General features: G+C 40.3%; 3 gene segments (V, D, J or C); all 3 read right to left on the bottom strand.

The window, feature by feature from the left end:
- Positions 1-4,621: 4,621 nt before the first annotated feature.
- On the bottom strand, positions 4,622-5,109 carry LOC129485474 (probable non-functional T cell receptor beta variable 23-1). The segment is given in 2 exon segments: positions 4,622-4,947; positions 5,061-5,109. Coding segments are annotated over 2 exon segments (375 nt in total).
- Positions 5,110-12,293: 7,184 nt separating this feature from the next.
- Positions 12,294-19,585, bottom strand: LOC129485472 (T cell receptor beta variable 19-like). The segment is given in 3 exon segments: positions 12,294-12,341; positions 19,115-19,404; positions 19,537-19,585. Coding segments are annotated over 3 exon segments (387 nt in total).
- On the bottom strand, positions 14,539-15,239 carry LOC129485473 (T cell receptor beta variable 20-1-like). The segment is given in 2 exon segments: positions 14,539-14,871; positions 15,179-15,239. Coding segments are annotated over 2 exon segments (390 nt in total).
- Positions 19,586-19,812: the final 227 nt, after the last annotated feature.

The following is a 19,812-nucleotide window of genomic DNA, read 5'->3' as shown; positions in this document are numbered from 1 at the left end:
GGACAGAAGTACAAAGCTGTTTGGCTGGTGTGGGTCAACTTCACCATGAGAAGAAACAGCCCATTCTCTTCTTGGGAGACACTGTAGCCTTCAGTTAGGTCTCCTCTCTGAATATCCTTTTCAACCCTTGAGTAACAGATCAGTCTGAGATTTTGCTTTGGGTCCTGCCAGTACCAGTACCAGTACATGTCATTGTGTCTCAAATTCTGTTTCCACTCCAGAGTCACATCCCATCCAGCCCCAGTGAGCTGGAATGGCATCTGATAGATGTCAGCATCCAAGGGTCCAAGAGACAAAGGCTGGAGATCATGCCCAGAAGGGAGGTGCTGGCCAGGGAGGGGCCTGGCAAGCCCGGAATAGGAATTGACCAACTGGATGTGTGCTGAGCTCACCTGCTCCCAGGAGACACAGGGTCACATAGCAGAGGACCCAGCTGCCCATGGCAGCAATGAAATCTCTCTGAAGTTACAGACACAGGCTCTGAGAGAGAGAGAGAGAGGCCAATGGAAGGGGCTGAGATCTAGCCCCTCCAGGGGGCTTAATATAAAGAATTTGTCATTGCTATGTGATGACTGATTTTCACAGCTGATTTTGCAGATGGTGAGACTAAGAATTAGAGAGATCAAGTCACATACACCTCCTCTTCTGCTTATAGAAGATTTTTATATCCCTTCTAAATGGACAAGTGCCTGCCTACATGGTCAGAAGAGCCAATCCCTCATTTCCTGGTCAGAGTCATACACAGAGTGCCATGCACCTGTGCTCAACTAAACACAAGAAGGGGTTTGGAAGTTTAGTGTTTTTTTTTGTTTGTTTTTGTTTTTGTTTTTTAAAGAACCGATTCTCTACACCCTCTGTATTCACTATAAATAATTAATACAGTAGAGATGGGGTGGGGGCTACTCCTGTAATTTTAGGAATAGCAAAGTGTCTGAAGCGCCCCTTCCCTAGTGACAGTGGATTAGAGCAGGGACTTGGGACACCACATGGGCTTTAGTCCTGTCTCTGCCATTTAGCAGCTAGCTAACCTTGGAAAAGTTACAGAGCCTCTCTTCAATTTGACTTCATCTGTAAAATTGAGATAATAAGTAACTACCCCCAAACCTGTGATGAACATTACATAAATAAAGCATTTACAGCAGTTCTTAGTACATAAGAAACACTAGATTTGCGTTTGCTCTTATTACTTTCTGGACCTGAAGTTCTAGTTCACAGGAAGTTAGGAAGTCAATACTGTATCAAGTGAAATCAGACATTTGTGGTCATAGGGTTGTACCAGCTGACTAAAGTATCATTTTCCAACTGAGTAGAAATTTGTATGAGTGTAAATTCATTGTATAACATAGGTTCTTCCCAATAGTTTTAGTAAATAAAAATAAGATCCTAGATGATTTCTTAATGAATGCTTTTGTTTTGGTAAACAAATGTTGTTCTATTTCTGAGGTTATCTGCAATTAAAAGATGCTTTCATGATGAAACTTTTGGTTGCAAGCTGGTGGGGTTTAGAAGCTGTTGCTGTTCCCTCCTAGAAGAAAAACAGAAGGCAGAGAGAGAGAGAGAGAGAGAGAGAGAAACAAAAAGAAAGAGCATGAGAGAGAGAGAGAGAGAATATAAGGTAATTATTTAGAGTGAGAAGCATTAAGAGGTGCAGCAGTGTGGGTGAAACTCTGAGAAAGAATGCTTGCAACATAGTTGCTTCGGATGCCTAGGTCTAGGCTTCAGGTTGTCAATCATGCCTGCGTTGAGGATCTAATTCTGTGTCCAACAGTTCTTCACATTGTACCAGGGACCTCTTTGTCAGACTGATAAATCCTAAGGACCCCATCTCAGAATAACATTTTAAATGCATAAACTAGAATATAGAAAATTATTTTGAAATGCAGATATCAAATTTTTTTAAATTCTCATATATTAATATAGGAACACCTTTAAATTTCATTAAATAAAATATAACCTGCTGAATCTGAAAACTCTCACTATTTCAGGTGGAGGTTAGTTAAAATAAAGATCTATTTTCCCATTCAAATGTATTGATTCCCTGAATTTTATCTGTGCACTCCTTGGAGGTCCATGGATCCCAGGTTAAAAACTTCTGCCTTAGAAGAGAATACGCGTTATGCTGGAATCCACAGACAGGAAATTTTTTTAGGACGTTCATATAGCCTCAGAAGTGCTTAGCCTATATGTGTAGTTTGCAGATTTGTCAAGGTGTCAAGGGAAACAATTTAAACTACCTTTTTAGACTGTTTACAGACTTCAATTATAACAGGTATTATATTATACTTACCATGATTGCATTCTAGTCCTGAAAACGTGGTGCAAATTCTATCATCTGTCTTCCTACATACAGTCTGCATTATCAATTGTATTCATCATTATCCAAATCATCATCATGATTATCCTGTATATTTTATTCCTAAGGAGCATTATTGGAATAGAAAACTACAGGGACATAGTATGATAGTATATACTCTCTTGCATGAAAGAGTGAGGCTTTATGCTAAGAAACTATGTAATCAGAAATAGTATTCCTAAAATGGAATCACAAAATTATCTCCACACTATGTTTTAAAATAATCTCTACAGTACTATGTGTTACTAATTCTGAGACACCTCAGATCCCAATATTGGTAATATATACATTATTCTTATTGATAGAATTTAGACAGTTCTACTGTATTTAAGATCCTTGTTGTAGTCAGTGTTAAATAGTGTCCTATTTCCTAGATAAAGGAGTAAATAATGAAAAAGTTTATGTCATTAAACACCCTTCCTATATTGCAACAGATTCAACAGTATGTTCCCATTTCGTGCCTCCAACCAATATGGTAATTCTCCATCTGAATACTTGTATCCATTTTTAAGTTAGTGAATTGTATTTTTGGAGCAATTGTAAGTCCACAGCAAAGTTGAGCAGAAACTACAGAATCCCAAGTAGTTCCTGTTCTCACATGAACAACCTTCCCTACTACTGACACTCTGTGTTGTAGAACTATAGACCTGATGAAGGTGGCCTACAGGAGAAACAAGAACGGAATTCAGAGGCTTGAACAGCAGGGCTGCAACACCCAACCCCTCATTCCAAATCATGTGCTGAACTGCAAAATATTCCCTTTAATTAATCTTAACTCATAGGTATGTTTTCATTAATAAAATGTACCTCTTCATAAAGTACACCTTGCAGAAATTTAACAGCTTTTCCAGTACATGTAAATGAGTGTATTTTACCTGGAAACAGAGCAGCACAAACACTTGATTGGTTCACGTGGTAAATGAGGCTGACTCTGTGAGCTCACATATGGTCTTTCCAAACCATATGCAATTTCCGGAGAAGGTATTTTTATGTAATATGCAGAGGTAGAGATGTCAATTGAAAAATGTGAAGATGAAATTGAATTAGGCTGATGTGAAATCTTGGCAGAAAATATTTTTATTGAGTATATTTATAATAATATTAAAATAACATTTAGGAAAATATGTATAGGATCTGTATAATAAAAAATACAAAGCAATGCTGAGAGAAATTAACAAGACCTCAATAAAGACATGTGGGGGACTTTTTGAGATGATGAAAATGTTTTGTATCTTGATTGTCATCATGGTTACATGAGTATAAAAATGTGTTAAAATTTGTTGAAGTGTACACTTAAAACAGGGGTGTGTTTTATTGCAACGGTTGCATTTGTTTATTGCATACATATTTCATATATATCTTATGTCTCAATAGAGTTGCTTTAAAAATGTTTGTAATTGTTGGTCAGGCGTGGTGGCTCAAGCCTGTAATCCCAGCACTTTGGGAGGCCGAGGCAGGCAGATTACGAGGTCAGATCGAGACCATCCTGGCTAACACGGTGAAACCCCGTCTCTACTAAAAGAAATACAAAAAATTAGCTGGACGTGGTGGCGGGTGCCTGTAGTCCCAGCTACTCGGGAGGCTGAGGCAGGAGAATGGCGTGAACCCAGGAGGTGGAACTTGCAGTGAGCTGAGATCACGCCACTGCACTCCAGCCTGGGTGATAGAGCGAGATTCCGTCTCAAAAAAGATTAAAGTAAATATAAATAAATAAATAAAAATAAAAATTTGTGATTGTAACATTCCAGAGGGCAGGAATTGCTAATGGTTCCCACTAAGCTTCTGTGGCAGGGAGAGCTGTGAGAAGCAGTCAAAAAGCCCTTTAGAGTCTGTCTCTAGTTCAAGGAAATGTGCTGCGTCGGAAGATCAGGGTCTACCTGAAAGACACAGTTGATCTGCTTGTCATTCTTATTTCTGCACTCACAACTTCACCAAATGAAAAGCACAGAATCCCATTCTTTAAATGAAGATTGTTAGAAATCCATAAAGCTCATATAGAAAGAGAGAAAGAAGGTAACCTAGCATATCTTACCTAATATCCTGAACACTGAGGAATCTAAGCTTTTTATGCCTTCTGGCCCCTTCCCTGGGGTTTTGTCCCCATCGGTTGTTTTAAATAACCCCCCTTTGTTTTTTGCTCACTTATTGCTGTTATTGACAAGTTTTTCCTTCTGATTTATTGTCTTTCAAGTAGGCTTTCTGTTATGTAGTGCCTACCAACCTGCTACACACTTACTTCCTGAGCTGGGTCCATAATGAGTTTGTGTTCTAAGAAGGGCTAACATTCGGCACTGTGGCTTTGCTGCTAGCACAGAAATACAGTGCCGTGTCCCCTGACTCCGTGGACTGGATCTCCAAGGTACAGGATGAGTTTTTGGGGCATTGGGCTGAAAATCGCTCATTGATTATTTCTGCTTTCTGAATAATTTCTTCATTCTGCAAGTAAACCAAAAACTTGAGCTCTTCCTCCAGCTTCTTACGATACCAGTAAACATAACTATGTCCTTTTATAGGAACACAATCCATCTTTGCTTTCTGTTCATTTGCTTTGACCAGAAGTCTAGGTCTCTGGGTGACCTTGGTGTCCGTGGAGCCTGTGGAGGAAGGAGACAGCAGCTGTAGAAAAAGCCCAGAAGTGAGCTTGATACTGCAGCCACAAGAGAGAGTCTTGGAACTGAAATTCAACCAGTTCAGAACAGGGCCTTACCTACTCCCCAGAAAGAAAGGGCCACACAGCAGAGAAGTCTGAGGCACATGGTTGGCTCAGAGAGAAATCGTAGTGGTAGCTTTTTCTGTAAGGCTTCTTCACCCGCTCCCCTAGCCCCCGTCAGCAACCTGCTTGTGACGTGATCACTTTCCATAGCCTTCGTAGATGCTCTGTACATGGGACAGAGTCATTTCAATTTCATAGAATGTAGGAGGGCAGGCTTTGTTTTAGCTGTTAAAAGTAGTGTAAGTCTCAGCCTGCTTTTATTTTTTTTTTCTGTGACTCACTGTTTTGCTATTTTTTTAAGTAAAATCACTCATACATTTATTTACTTAAAAAATTATTATACTTTAAGTTCTGGGGTACATGTGCAGAATGTGCACTTTTGTTACATAGGTCTACACGTGCTATGGTGGTTTGCTGCACCTATCAACCCATCATCTACATTAGGTATTTCTCCTAATGCTATCCCTCCCCTAGCCCTCCATCCCCCGACAAGCCCCATGTGTGATGTTCCCCTCCCTGGGTCCATGTGTTCTCGTTGTTCAGCTCCCACTTATGAGTGAGAACATGTGGTTTTCTGTTCTTATGATAGATTGCTGAGAATGATGGTTTCCAGCTTCATCCATGTCCCTGCAAAGGACATGAACTCATCCTTTTTATGACTGCATGGTATTCCATGGAATATATGTGTCACATTTTCTTTGTCCAGTCTATGATTGATGGGCATTTGGGCTGGTTCCAAGTCTTTGCTATTGTGAACAGTGCTGCAATAAACATGCATGTGCACGTGTCTTTACAGTAGAATGATTTATAATCCTTTGGGTATATACCCAGTAATGGGATTGCTGGGTCAAATGGTAATTCTGGTTCGAGATCCTTGAGGAATCTCCACACTGTCTTCCACAATGGTTGAACTAATTTACACTCTATTTACTTTTTTAACTTGTCAATTTGCTTCTTCCCCTCCCTTCAATCTCAGGTAAGGAATCACACAACTCGGTCTTTACAAATAGTAGCTTTTGACACACTTATAAAATCACATAGCAGCTGCTTTACATTAAGTAAGTATTTATTTATTTATTTATTTATTTTTGAGACAGATCTTGCTCTGTCTCCCAGGCTGGAGTGCAGTGGCGTGATCTCGGCCCACTGCAGCCTTTGTCTCCTGGGTTCAAGCAGTCTCCTGCCTCAGCCTCCCAAGTAGCTGGGATCACAGGCTCCCACCACCGCACCTGGCTAATTTTTGTATTTTTAGTAGAGACAGGCTTTCACCATGTCACTGGCTGCTCTTTAATTCCTGACCTCAAGTGACCTGCCCACCTCAGCCTCCCAAAGTGTTGGGATTACAGGCATGAGCCACTGTGCCCGGCTACATTAAATAATTAAATGTTGAGCTATACAGAACAATATTTATGACAAATATGCAATGCACATATTAGAAGCAATAAAATGAATACTTTTGCCTGAACCAATCAGCTTAAGAGTTAGATTACTGCTGAAAATTTCTCGGTCATTGTTTCTCTGTCATGCCCAGGTAGGTGTAATCTGAAGTTTAAATTTGTCGTTCACTTGCTTTGCATTACAGCCTTTAGCATTTACACAAGAATCTGTAAATTATGTAGTATGTAATTTTGTGTGTCTTTGAAATGTATCTAAGAGGAATTAGCTAGTTTATATATTTTCTATAATGTTATTTTTTCATTCAACATTAGGTCTGTGATAATATGTTGGCACATAATCTAGACAATTTACTTTCACTGCTATCTAGTATTACACTATATTTATTGGCTAGAATTTATTCATTCTTGAATTAATGCACACTAATTTTTCCCTGGGTGTTTGTGCTGCTACAGACAGCATTGTATTCTTGAACATGTCTCTGCTTTTCTAGGTGCAAGATTGTTGCCATACCTGGCAATGTAAAGACTGAGTCTTCAAGTCAACATGTCAACTTTATGTAACATAACAAAATGCTTTCCAAAGTGATTAAGCCAAATAAATGATCCCACCAACAGCTCATGAGTGCGTTCAGATGTTCCACATCTAGGACTACACTTGCTATTTAATATACTTTTAATTTTGCCAGTCTAGTATGTTAATATTATCTCATGGTACAATATAGTTTTAGTTTGCTTCTTTCTGGTTGCTAAGAAGGTTGAACATATTTGATATAGGCCACCAGTGTTGCCTGTAAACTGCCCTTTGTCCATATTTCTTTTTGGTTGATTAGCTATTATTTATTTGTAACAGTTCTTTCTAGACTCTGGATACCCAACCTTTGTCAGCTGTGTGTGTTGCTAATATCTTTCCAATTTGTGGTGTATGTCTTTATTCTCTTTGTGCTACTTTTTGTTGGATTTCTTTAGTAGAATGCATCATTCTTTTATTTGGGGTAAACATGTTTTTTAATTCGTTATTTAAAAAAATCTCCCATAGCCCAAGTTCATGAAAATATAATCCTTATTATTTACCAAAACTCCTAACATTTTGAATTTTGCATTTAAGCATTTAATCCACTTGTGATTTATTTTGACATATATTGTGAAGTAAGGTTTAAATTCATCTTTCCTTGTATGGTTAACCACCTGTTCCAGAATAACTTGTATATTACATCACTCCTCCGTATAGCTTCAATAACACCTCTATTATATATGAAATTTCTGTATATTCATGAGCCTATTTTTCATTTTCTATTTTCCATTCGCCTATTTAATCACGCTTCTTTCATTATCCTAAATGATAATATAATTTGATAATTGGTAGAACAATTCACATCACTTTTTGTACATCTTAAATATTGCTTATTTTTGTTCTTTTTCACTTAGTTGTAGATTATTTGCCAAATTTCATAAAGTAAATCTTTTGTAGTTTGATTACTGTGGTATTGAATATATAGATAATACTGCAGAAATTGAAATAACCTTACTATTGGATTCACTTTTTCATGATCATGTTGTATATCTTATTTCAAACTTTTTTTTTTTTTTTTTTTGAGACGGAGTTTCACTCTGTCGCCCAGCCGCCTGGAGTGCAATGGTGCAATCTTAGCTCACTGCAACCTCTGCCTCCCAGGTTCCAGCAATTCTCCTGCCTTAACCTTCCGAGTAGCTGGGATTACAGGCACCCACCACCATGTCCGGCTAATTTTTTGTGTTTTTGGTAGAGACGGGGTTTCACCATGTTGGCCAGGCTGGTCTTGAACTCCTGACCTCAGGTGATCCACCCACCTCAGCCTCCCAAAGTGCTGGGATTACAGGCGTGAGCCATCACACCCAGCTTATTTCAAACTTTTAAAATCATTCCCTTAAATGTATTTATTTATTTAGAGACAGAGTCTAGCTCTGTCGCACAGGCTGGAGTGCAGTGGCATGATCTCGTTCACTGCAAGCTCTGCCTTCTGGGTTCAAGCCATTCTCCTGCCTCAGCTTCCAGACTAGCTGGGACTACAGGCGTGCGCCACCATGCCTGGCTAATTTTTTTGTATGTTTAGTAGAGATGGGTTTCACCCTATTGGCCAGGCTGGTCTTGAACTCCTGACCTCATGATGCGCCCGCCTCGGCCTCCCAAAGTGCTGGGATTACAGGCGTGAGTTACTGCGCACGGCCCTCATTCCCCTAAAATTTTAATAGTTTTCTGCATGATAGTCTTGCTAATCTTCTAATAGATTTGTTCTTAGGTGTTTATTTTATATTTTATATCATTATTTGTAAATTGTCTCTCTTATTAAGAAACATAACTGCTTCTAGTATGTGGAAATAAAATCATGTTTTATATTTATGTTAAATTCAGTAAACTTACCACATTTTGTTATTGATAATGCATTGCTTCTTCAGACCCTTTTGAATCTCTATAAATAAACTTCTCATGCGCCAATACTTATTTTTCTTTCCTTTCTCACTTTCAACTTTTTCCCCTTGTTTCACTGGTTGCAAATTCAGCACAATGTTGAATAGAAATCACGATATTATTCATTTATGTATTTATCAATTATGTAGAAATCACACAACTACAGGTGCCAGATATGGGTAAACGCTAAGGGTGTTACAAAATGTTAAGATTAGATCCTGCCATTTTAAAGACCAATTGGCCTCCCAGGATATCTGCAATTTTTTTGGTCAATCAGTACCTAAACATCTCATCTGAAATATCCGTGAAGCTGTGAGTCCCCACTTGATGGGCGGCAGATATTTTATAGAAAGATCCACATCATCCTCTAGTGGTCAAAGGAGCGAATTCATCCGATGCCCGCTGAGCTCTACCTCGGCCTGCCTGAGTGGGGAGTGGCCCGCCCCGCAGCGAGGCAGCCAAGAAGGCATCCCAAGTGTCAGAGGGGAATTAAGAAAAAAGCAGCACTTGATGTGGTACCTGCCACATATTCCACAGCATTGTTACTAGCAATTACTTACACAATTACTCAGCCATTAGTCTAATGCCTATGGCGGTTTATCAGTGCATTTTGCCTCCCTCAACCTTTTACTGTCCCCCAAGGCAGGTATGTTCCCTAAATCTCTATCCTATGTTCTCTGCTCTTTTCAGTGTAAACTCTCTATCAAGGGGTTGAAGGCACTTTCGTTCTTCCAGTGATGCTAAATGTCCCAAAGGTGTACTTCTTATCCAGATCCATTTTCTGAGTCCATGACTTGTACATCCAACTGCTCTCTGCATATTCCTGGTTAGATTACTGTCCCTAAGGCACTCCCAGTCTCAGAGCAAATCTTGATCTTCTTCCCACTTGGTCCTTCTTATTTGTCTGTCTGTAGCAGTCTCTTTTAATCACCACCCCCCGCCCCCTGCATATTGCTACTCATGTCTAATCAATTGCCAAGTCCTTTGATTTACTTCCTTTTAAATGTCTCACTTTCCCCATATTTCTAACACCATCATCATTATCTGAGCTAAACTACTGCTTGCCTGAGCTAAGTTTTTCCTCCGCATCAACTCTGTCCATACTGCTGGAGGGTGGCGGCATAAGCCTCCCAACCCTCCGCCCAAAATATGCCACTTTGGCATAAGGATTATTTTGAGCTAGAGGCATTAAAGACAATAGCAACTATAAGAGGAGTACTCTGACCCTTCTCCTTTTCTTCTTGAAAAATGGAACAAGCCTCCCATATAAAAGATGTCTCATCTATACCAGGAAGAAAGAATATTCTTAACATCCAAGATAGAATGGGATGATGTTGAGGCCAAGGAATCTGTACCAAAAAAGCTTGTTAAACTAATACTCACCTTCCTAGTCACTTTGCCATTCAACCGGCATCCCTAGCCTAAGCCCCTTTACTTTTTCACCTCTCCACAATGTATGACTCTTTGCCCAATTCAGTATGTGAGTGTTCAACTCTAACTGCACATTCAGGTCTTCCTTTAATTATGGGGGCTTTCATGTGATGTAAAACTTGTATTAAATACATGTGTATGCTTTCCTCCTGTTAATCTGTTCCATTCTCAGGACCAGCCGAAAAACCCTAAGAGGGCAGAGGTAACATTTTGCCTTCCCTGCACGGTCTGTTATTTCTTCAATTTGTGACCAGGGTGATTAAATACACAGATACACACACAGCCACGAATCTGATTACTAAAGAAGTCAAATGTTGAAAACCTCAGTGTCTCCTGTTAAGCTTTCTGTTGGATTCTGCATCATTTACCTTGACCAGTAAGGTTCTGAGTGGTCTGATGCCTTCCTGCCTTCTTCAATTTTGTCCTGTACTCAACTGCCTTCTCCCCCTGCTCCTGTCACTCTGCTGACTTCTTTCCTGTCATTAAACACACCAATTTATTTCCTGATTAAAACATTTTGCGCTGGTTCTTTAATCTTTCTTAAATGCCCTTGAATTCATTATCCCTCGTCCCACTTAATTAATTCTAGCTCATCTTGATGTAAGTTATTTAGGAATAATATTTAAAATTTCTTCCTATACCTCTTATTAAAAGGAGGATGACCATTAAATATGCAGTATCAGGGGCTTCAGACTCTCCAGGGAGTATTTCATCAATAATTACTTTCAAGAAATTAGACATAGTTCATTTTTTAGGATAAAAGAGTCTTAACTGGTTTTCAAAAATGGCACCAGATAGGAGATTACAGATAAAAGACACTCACATATTTATGGGTAGTTAAAATTGACTACTGGTCAGTGAATAGGAGTCACACTGCTTTCCACATTCCAGAATGGAAAAACAGCAGCAGAGTTATGAAGTTGTGAAGCAGCTAATCAAATATTCACCTTTGGACACCTGAGATGGTGCATGTACTATAGCAAATGGGTTGAGACTCTGGGAAACCAGTTCAAGAGATTATTTTTGACATTAAGAGTGGGGATATCCAAGGATATAGAGGAATTAGAAGACCCTAGCTCCCTTGAAACCTCTGAAATTCTTCCCATGGCTTCTCCATTACTGGGAAAAACAGTGGCTCCGTGTGTGTGTGTGTGTGTGTGTGTGTGTGTGTGTTGGGGAGGAGGATGTAAGAGTCTGTCTCTTACCTCACCCATCACTGCCTCTGAAAGGTGAACTTGATTTTAAATACAACAAAGCACAGAGAGTAGAATATAAAATCAGAACAGAAAGTCCAACACTTCAAAAAGAATTGCTCATCAAAAATTTATGTCATTCAAAATTTACAGGAAATGTGATAGGATTTTATTCTGTTGGTACTTGTCCAAGGAAGACAGAACGCAAATTTGGATTGAATGCTGTTCAATGCTGTTGTCTCCTTTCCTAAAGTAATATAGATAGGCAGTAGGCTGTGTCCTTCACAGTCAGCTGGTTTGGGAAAGGCAGGTCTGAACCCAGCATCATTCCATGCTAAATGTCACTGAAACACTACACTCCTCAGCTTAATGTAGAGGGAAATAGTGACTGCATGAAATAGGAATGTAACCACTGTCTCCCTGTTTCATGCCAGAGCCTTAAAAGCTCTTGTCTTTTCCATGGCACTAGTGAAGCAGTGGAATATTTTAAAAGTATTTTACTAGCTCTGTTCTCCAGGCTGAAAACACTAACAGAGTAAAAGGCTACAACCAAAATGGGTCCTTGAGTTCAGTGGCAATGGCACAGTCTGAGGTGACTGAACCCAGGTGGGGTATGTAACCACCAGCAACACACGGTCATAGCGGAGACGAAAAGCAGCAGCGTGTCCACTGCGGAATTGGCTCCCATCTTATTCCAGTCAGTTTCACCTTGGTCAGGGGCCAGGTGTCATCTCCATGCTTTCACGTTCACCCTTGTTGTCTAAACCCCTGTTCTCTGTTGCAAAGGGGTTGACAAAGGTCCAGGTCTGTTGGGTGGTAGGTTGTCCGCTGTGATTAATTCAGCAGCCGATGTCTACACAAGGATGGTAGCAGTTGAGCCACTGCTATTTCACTCCTGGTTTTGACTATAAAATGCCCTTCATCCTTTATCTTGTAAGAACGCTAATCTATTCATTTATTTGTTTTCTCTTCTTTTTGATGCTATATGAATATAATTTTATTTATCTTAACCTATGTTTCATAACACACAGGCATTGCTTGTTAATGAACATTTATTTAAAAATATAACAGGAACTTGTAAAACATCTCCTCCTCAACATTATGCAAGATAGACCTTGACAATATTTAAATGTATAGGTATGTAGTTCTCTCTCATTCTATCTCCTGCCATGCCCCAGCCTTATAAAAATCCTGAACTTGGGTCATTATTATTCCCTGCCAGTAGTGTGTTGGTAAAGGGTTGACAACTAACTCTGGAGGAAAATAAAGCAAACTGTAATTTGTTCTGTTTGCCGATTTCTGTAGTGTAAATACCCTCACTATGGCCAGTTTCAAGCTAACAAAATTATGTCACTAAAACTGGAGTTGGGAAAAATGTATACAGTCAGCTCCCATGAGCTGATAAAGTAGGCTCCAGCATACAACTAGTCTTTGCTTTCCTTTCAATATAATTTGATCTAATATATTTTAGTCCTGAAAATTATTTCCTTGACTTGTTTTTAGCTTATGAAAAGCACCTTATGCTTTGCATAATCTCATTAGACTTAGTTTTTACACTTGCTATTATATTGCTAAGATTCACCTATAACCTTGCTCTTCACTATAGTTCATTCATTTTAACTTATATGAATATGCCACGGTTTATTCATTCACTCTTCTCAGTGCATATGTGGCTTGGTGCCATGTTTTTCTACTGTTTGGTGCTGTTAAGAACACTTTTGTATTATGTCTTCTGATATGTGTATGCAAGAACTTCTCCTGATGTAAACCTAGGAGTGGAATTGCTGAGTCATGGTATATAGGAATCTTCAACTATGAGATAATGCTGAACTGTTTCCAAATGGTTTATAGTACTTATGCTCCCATCGGTAATTTTTAAGTAATCTTATGAATACATACCCTCACTAACATTTTATATTTCTAAACTTTTTATATTTTGCTAATCAAGTGGGTAATAAAGCTATGTATCATTGTGTCTTGCTTCGTATTATCCTGATCATCAATGAAGTAAAATATCTCTATATGTTTATTGGTCATACATGTTTCTTCTATTAAATGTATGATCGTATGTTTTGTTCATCTTCTATTAGTTCATACAGATTTGTGGTCAATGTAAATGTTTGTCTTCTCCTAGGAAAGGATTTTCACTGTTCCACTTACTGTCTTCTAGCTACTGGCAGAGCTTTCCAACTCTGTAGACAAGCCATGTTGTCTGAGGTCTTCCTTCTAGGTACCTCTGCCCCCTCTTTCCCTTGACACCTTTCCCAGGAGCCAGCTCACCAGCACCTTCCCTAGCGATACATTCCGTATGGTGTGTACCTAGGCGTAGAGGGTGCTCCCCTCCCTTTGTACCGAGTCTTACTCTGTTCATTCATCAACCAAAACACCATGGAGAACATGATGGCGTTCAACATTTACAGGAAACGTGATAGGATTTTGTTTTGGTGGTCATGGTCCAAGGAGGACAGAACACAAATTTGGAGTGGATGCTATTCAATGCTGTTGCCATCCTCCCCTAAGGTAACGTATTCATGCATAACTCTCTACTTGTCTGCCTCTTGGTTATCTTTGTCTTGAGAGCCCAGCATGATGACAAGAAAGCCAATCGCTGAAGTTTATTATAGGAAATACACAGTGATTATACAACTGTCTTCATATCTACCACTAGGATTATGTGTAGATCTATTCAAGAACACATGACTAATGTGGCAGAGTCAGGGCAAAATTCCAGGTTTTACAATTTTCAGGGAACTTTCCATGTCCGCTGACCACTTTAGGCCCAACTCTGTTGCCATTTTGTGGGTCTCAAACACTACACCTCCTCCACACTCCACACTCACAGTGCTTCGTTTCTTTTTCTCCCCCCCACCCCCACCCCACCCCCTGCACACACACTCCCAGATGTCTCAGTCAGGAAAGCTGTGGTTTTCCATTCTCCACGCCTCCCTTCTCAGCACTCAGGGGGCCCGCTGGGGCGGAGGGCAGCTGCAGGGGTTCTTGCCTCGGTCTCTAATCCCCTCCTGGCGCTGTGTCTCTAGCACTGCAGATGTAGAAGCTGCTGTCTTCAGGATGGGCACTGGTCACTGTCAGAGTGGAGAAGGTCAAGTTTGGATGGTTGATGGGAAACTTGTCCTTCTTGACGCCTTGCTCGTATGTGACCGTGGAGCCCTCATTGGAAGTTGCCATCAGCATGAGGCTCTGTTTCGGGAACTGACGATACCAAAACATAGTTGTGGCCTGAAAGTCCAGGGAACGGCACTCGATCTTCACAGAGGTTCCACTCTTACAGATAACCCTGCTCGGATGTTGAGAGACGACAGCACCAAGCCCGGAGCCTGCTGAGACAGAAGCCAGAGAGAGAGAGGAGAGCCCAGTGGGAGCCGAGTCAGACAGGATGCCAGGCAGAGCTGAGCCTCACTCCCTCCCTGTCCTCCCAGCTCCTAGAGAATCCTGTTTGTTTTGTGCAATCTTCCTGTCATCTCCTTAGGGCCACAATCCCCCATCTCCTCTGACCGGCGGCTCTCACCTTACCCTTTACACCTCTAGAGAGCAGGGCCTCTCCCTCTCCCTTCGATGAGCATAAACAATCCACATTGCAACCCTGCTGGCCACCACTTGACCATGCCAACACACGCACATGCCCACCAACGTTCCCAGGTAGAAGGAGGCTTATACCTGGCCCCAGAAGCAGCAGAAGCAGCAACATCTTCCGTGATGGCCTCACACCACCTTCTCTGGGGAGAGTTGTGACCGCTGCCTCCATTCACCAGCGAGGAGGGATGACTGATCACAGAATCCCAAGGATGCCCTAGTCTGCCCCCTGGTGGTAATCTTTGCCCATGACTGATGTTACGTCCATCTCTGCCTGTCAAAAAACCATACAGGTCAGGTGAGGTGGCTCACGCCTGTAATTCCAGAACTTTGGGAGTCCGAGGCGGGTGGATCACAAGGTTAGGAGTTCAAGACCAATCTGACCAACATGGTGAAAACCCGTCTCTACTAAAAACACAAAAATTAGCCAGGCGTGGTGGTGGGCGCCTGTAATCCCAGCTACTCGGGAGGCTGAGGCAGAGAATTGCTTGAACCGGGGAGGCCGAGGTTGCAGTGAGCTGAGATCATGCCACCGCACTCCAGCCTGGGCTACAGAGTGAGACTCCGTCTTAAAACAAAAGAAAACAAAAAAACCCATACATTGCCTGAAGTGGCCTAAAGACTTCCCAATTCAACTTCCAAATTTATTAAGATACAAGGAGACATAGAGCATTGTAATGACTTAAGTGAGTTTCTTATAAGGAAAGGAGTGTAGGTTTGGGTAATGAATGGCATTGGAGTCTGTTTGCTGCTTCTGTTTCATATCCTCAAAGTAATGACACCAAGACAACTCATGGTTGTTAATCACTAGACCTACAGGTTGGCACTACCATAAATACTGATAACGTGCAGGCCAGTGCCTTGGCTGGAAGTCCAATGTTTCTTCATAATCATGTTGAAGCCACTTCATCATTTTCTAAATGAGATCGTTACCTCATGAGTATCTCATGACAATTTCCCTCATATATAGAGGGACTTAATTCTAAACATTCTAATAATATGTCTCAGTTTAGCTTGTATGTTTCCGTGTTAATCACTGTTGAGGTTGTGAGAATAATTAGTTACATTTATTCTATTGTAATGGAGGTCATACTAAGTACTGGACAGTGAAAATAGTTTGTAGGAGGCATAAGAAATTCCTTGATTTGAACAGGCTGGGATACCTGTTGAAATGGCTTGATGTTGGAAATGTGTAGCAATTACAAGGAGCTGGAAAGTTTTTTTGAAAGCCCTATGTTTTCATTTTTATAACAGCCTCCCAATTGTGCTTTCATTTAATATTTAGTTCTACTTCTCTGGCACAGGTAGCTAGAAAAGATAAGATTAAGACTTCGCCCATCATATTATGTTTGTGCAATGGTGAAATTGTTTTATAACAAATATAGCTATTGCATTGTGTTAATATTGACGTATCTACTGAAGGGCATCTATATGCCCCTGTAGCTATGAAGCCACTTCCTGTCTTTCACTTCAGATGATATCTCTCTTACAATCTGGTTGTGGGAATGGAGATTATGATGAAACTTCATAGCTACAGTGTTCTTTTCAGTATTAAGATTACCCTGAAAAAAGCAAATGGTTAATAGTTTTACAGTAGAATTTTTGAAGTCTATTTAAGTTCTTATGCCCTGCTTTAATAAATTCCTCACTGAAAGAAAGGAATTTGTGTCCATTCTAGTCACGGACAAGAAAAACAAGGAAAAACAAGATTGTCTATCTCTTACTGTCTTCCCTTTCATTTTCTTCCTCTCGTTGGACAGACAGTCTTTCCCAATCCCATCACCTCTGGAGAATGGCTTGTACACAGGGCACAGATAACACTATGGGACTGTGTCTCTGCCACCGCCATGAAGGTCCCTGGCTCCATCCTCAGGCTCAGAGAATGACTGATGTGGAGGTATCTGCGAATATGGTCTGAACATTCAAAGTGAAGTATCTTAGAGCCATCTCATTTCCAGTGTTTTACTTACTACTGTCAGAAAACATTAGTTTCAATGACTGGTTGTAGTTCTCATGATACCATATTTTAATGTTCTTTAGATCCTATTCAGGGAGAAATGTCTTATCCATCTCTGTGTTTTAGTATTTTGGTTTCTGTGGGACTCTGTATGAGTCAAACTCCCATAGGCTATGTAGAAGAAGAAATCCAAAGCTAAACACAGAATCCAGGAAATAATTCGAAGAAAATTCGTGGAGCCAAGGCTTGTATATTCTGGACAGGGACTCATATTTTTCTAAAAATTTCTTACCCCTGGAAAAAGAGGACAATATAGCAGGATGGACTAAGGTTATCTGATGCTTCTGACAATATTTTACAAAAATTTTCAACCAGCAGTTTTAGTTGTATTTGAAGGATAACATAGAAACATCAATTTCTAGAAATGTAATTATATGATCAAATAGACATTTGTAAGTCAACATAAGAATTAACACCACTTACACCACCTACCTTCTAATTCAATGCATAGGTGGCAGAACATAAAGAGAGAAAGCATAGAAGACAAGATCACCTGGGAAGTTTTACTCACACCTGTGTGCTTAACTATCACTCAAACATTTCTCTCAAGCCCGACCCTCTCTTCTAAGTGCCAGACCTGTACTTACGGAGCCTCTTGGATGTTTCTACACAGATGTCCAATGAAGGACCACTAGAACAAGAAACTCAATTTTGTTCAATAACTTGACTCCATTCATTTGTCCAAATTTTCTTCCATTGCCATATTCCGGTGGAGGAGGGAGTGTTGATAATTTTTTTCCTGGTATTATCTCATCACTCTTTCCTTTCATAGTTCCCTTAGCCTGCCTCCCTCTTTTGGTGCTTGCCCATCTGGTGAAATCCTACTTGCCCATCTGGTGAAATTTGAACAATAACTTTCATCTCAAAATTTGCTTTCTCTCTGACGCCCTTCCTGATGTCACCAGACAGAACTGGCTGTGTTACTTCCTATACTCCACTAATGTCTCTCATTAAAGCACGCGTCATATGAAATTGCGATTACAGAGTTTGTCTTCTACACCTCTCTTTTCACAGGCTTTTTTATCTTCCTGAAAGAAGGGAAAATTTTCTATTCATTCATTCATTTCTATTCATTCATTCATCTATTCATCTAGCATTCAGTAAAATAGAAAAAAGCTTGGGGTTGTAAGATTAACTTTCACTTCTTCTCTGTGTCTCTCTGACTCTCTCTATATGTATATATCTTATATACAATATATAACATATATATAACATATCTGTATCTATATCATATATAAACATATCATATCTATATCTGTATCATATATGACAGGAAACTTCACTCAGCCACCAAGTGGCTATATATATATATATATATATAGTTTTTTAAAATAACTATATAACACTATAAAACAGGCACAGTGACTCATGCCTGTAATCCCAGCACTTTGGGAGGCTGAGGTGGGTGGATCACCTGAGGTCAGGAGTTCGAGACCATCCTGGCCAACATAGTGAAACCCTGCCTCTACTAAAATACAAAAATTAGCCAGGTGTGGTGGTATGCACTTGTAATCCCAGCTACTTGGGAGGCTGAGGCAGGAAAATTGCTTGAACCTGGGAGGCAGAGATTGCAGTGAGCTGAGATCATGCCACTGCACTGCAGCCTGGGCGACAGAGTGAGACTCCATCTTTAAAAAGTAAATAAAACTACAAAACTACAGTTTAAAAAGTGATATATATATATATAGTTATATATATATAAAACTATAGTTTAAAAAACTATATAAAACTATCATTTTAGTCTCATATATAAAGTTTTAGTTATATATAAATATATACATATATAGTTTTAGTTTTATATGTATAGTTCATATAGAGAGTTTTAGTTATATATAGTTTTTTAAACCTATTTAGTGGCTGAGTGACATTTCCTGCCATCATACAGTGCAGAGGAGCCCTGCCACCTGGTCGGGGAAGCAGGACTGGGCACATTTAAGCACAGAGAGGCGACATCCATGCTTCACTGTGTCTATACTACTGGCACAGAGATAGAAAGCTGTTGGGTTCTTTTGGGCTGATGTCACAGTGAGAGGAAAGGATTCCTTCTTCTCCCGAGAGACGCTGTACCCTTCAGCTATGTCTCCTCTCTGAAAGTCATTTAATATCGGTGAGTAGTAGATCAATCTCAGCCCTTGCCCTGGGTCCTGTCGGTACCAGTACATGGCATCGTGGTTCAAATTCTGTTCACAACTCAGGGTCACATTCTGTCCTTCCTTTCTGAACAGGTACTTTGGGGACTGAGTGATTCCACCATCCACGGTGTCTGGAAAAGAAAGAGAGGCATGCCTGAGTACAGCCCAGGGAGGCACCTGATGTTGCTGTCCCTCGGGGAGGCCTTAGATTTGGAACTTGCAGCACTCCAGATAGGAATTTTCTCCCTGAACCCAGGACTCACTTGCTCCGAGGAGACAAAGGACCACACAGCAGAGCACCTGGTTGCTCATAGTGGAAAGGGGGCCTCCTTGTAGCTCCAAGCACTCGTTGGAAGAGAATGAGAAAAGAGGCTTGGCTCGGGGGCTTCTCCTGGCCTAATGTGCAGAGTTTGTCAGAGGCTGGAATGAAGAGGTGGGAGGTTCCTAGAGATATTCAAGACAGGCTTCCTAATTTTGCAGATGAGACAGGACAGACAGCAGAGTCATTCACACCTCCTATAACTCGGCATTGCATCTGT

This window comes from Symphalangus syndactylus, chromosome 6 (assembly GCF_028878055.3).
Source record: "Symphalangus syndactylus isolate Jambi chromosome 6, NHGRI_mSymSyn1-v2.1_pri, whole genome shotgun sequence".
Taxonomy (NCBI): Eukaryota; Metazoa; Chordata; class Mammalia; order Primates; family Hylobatidae; genus Symphalangus; species Symphalangus syndactylus.
This window is presented reverse-complemented; position numbering and strand designations above follow the sequence as displayed.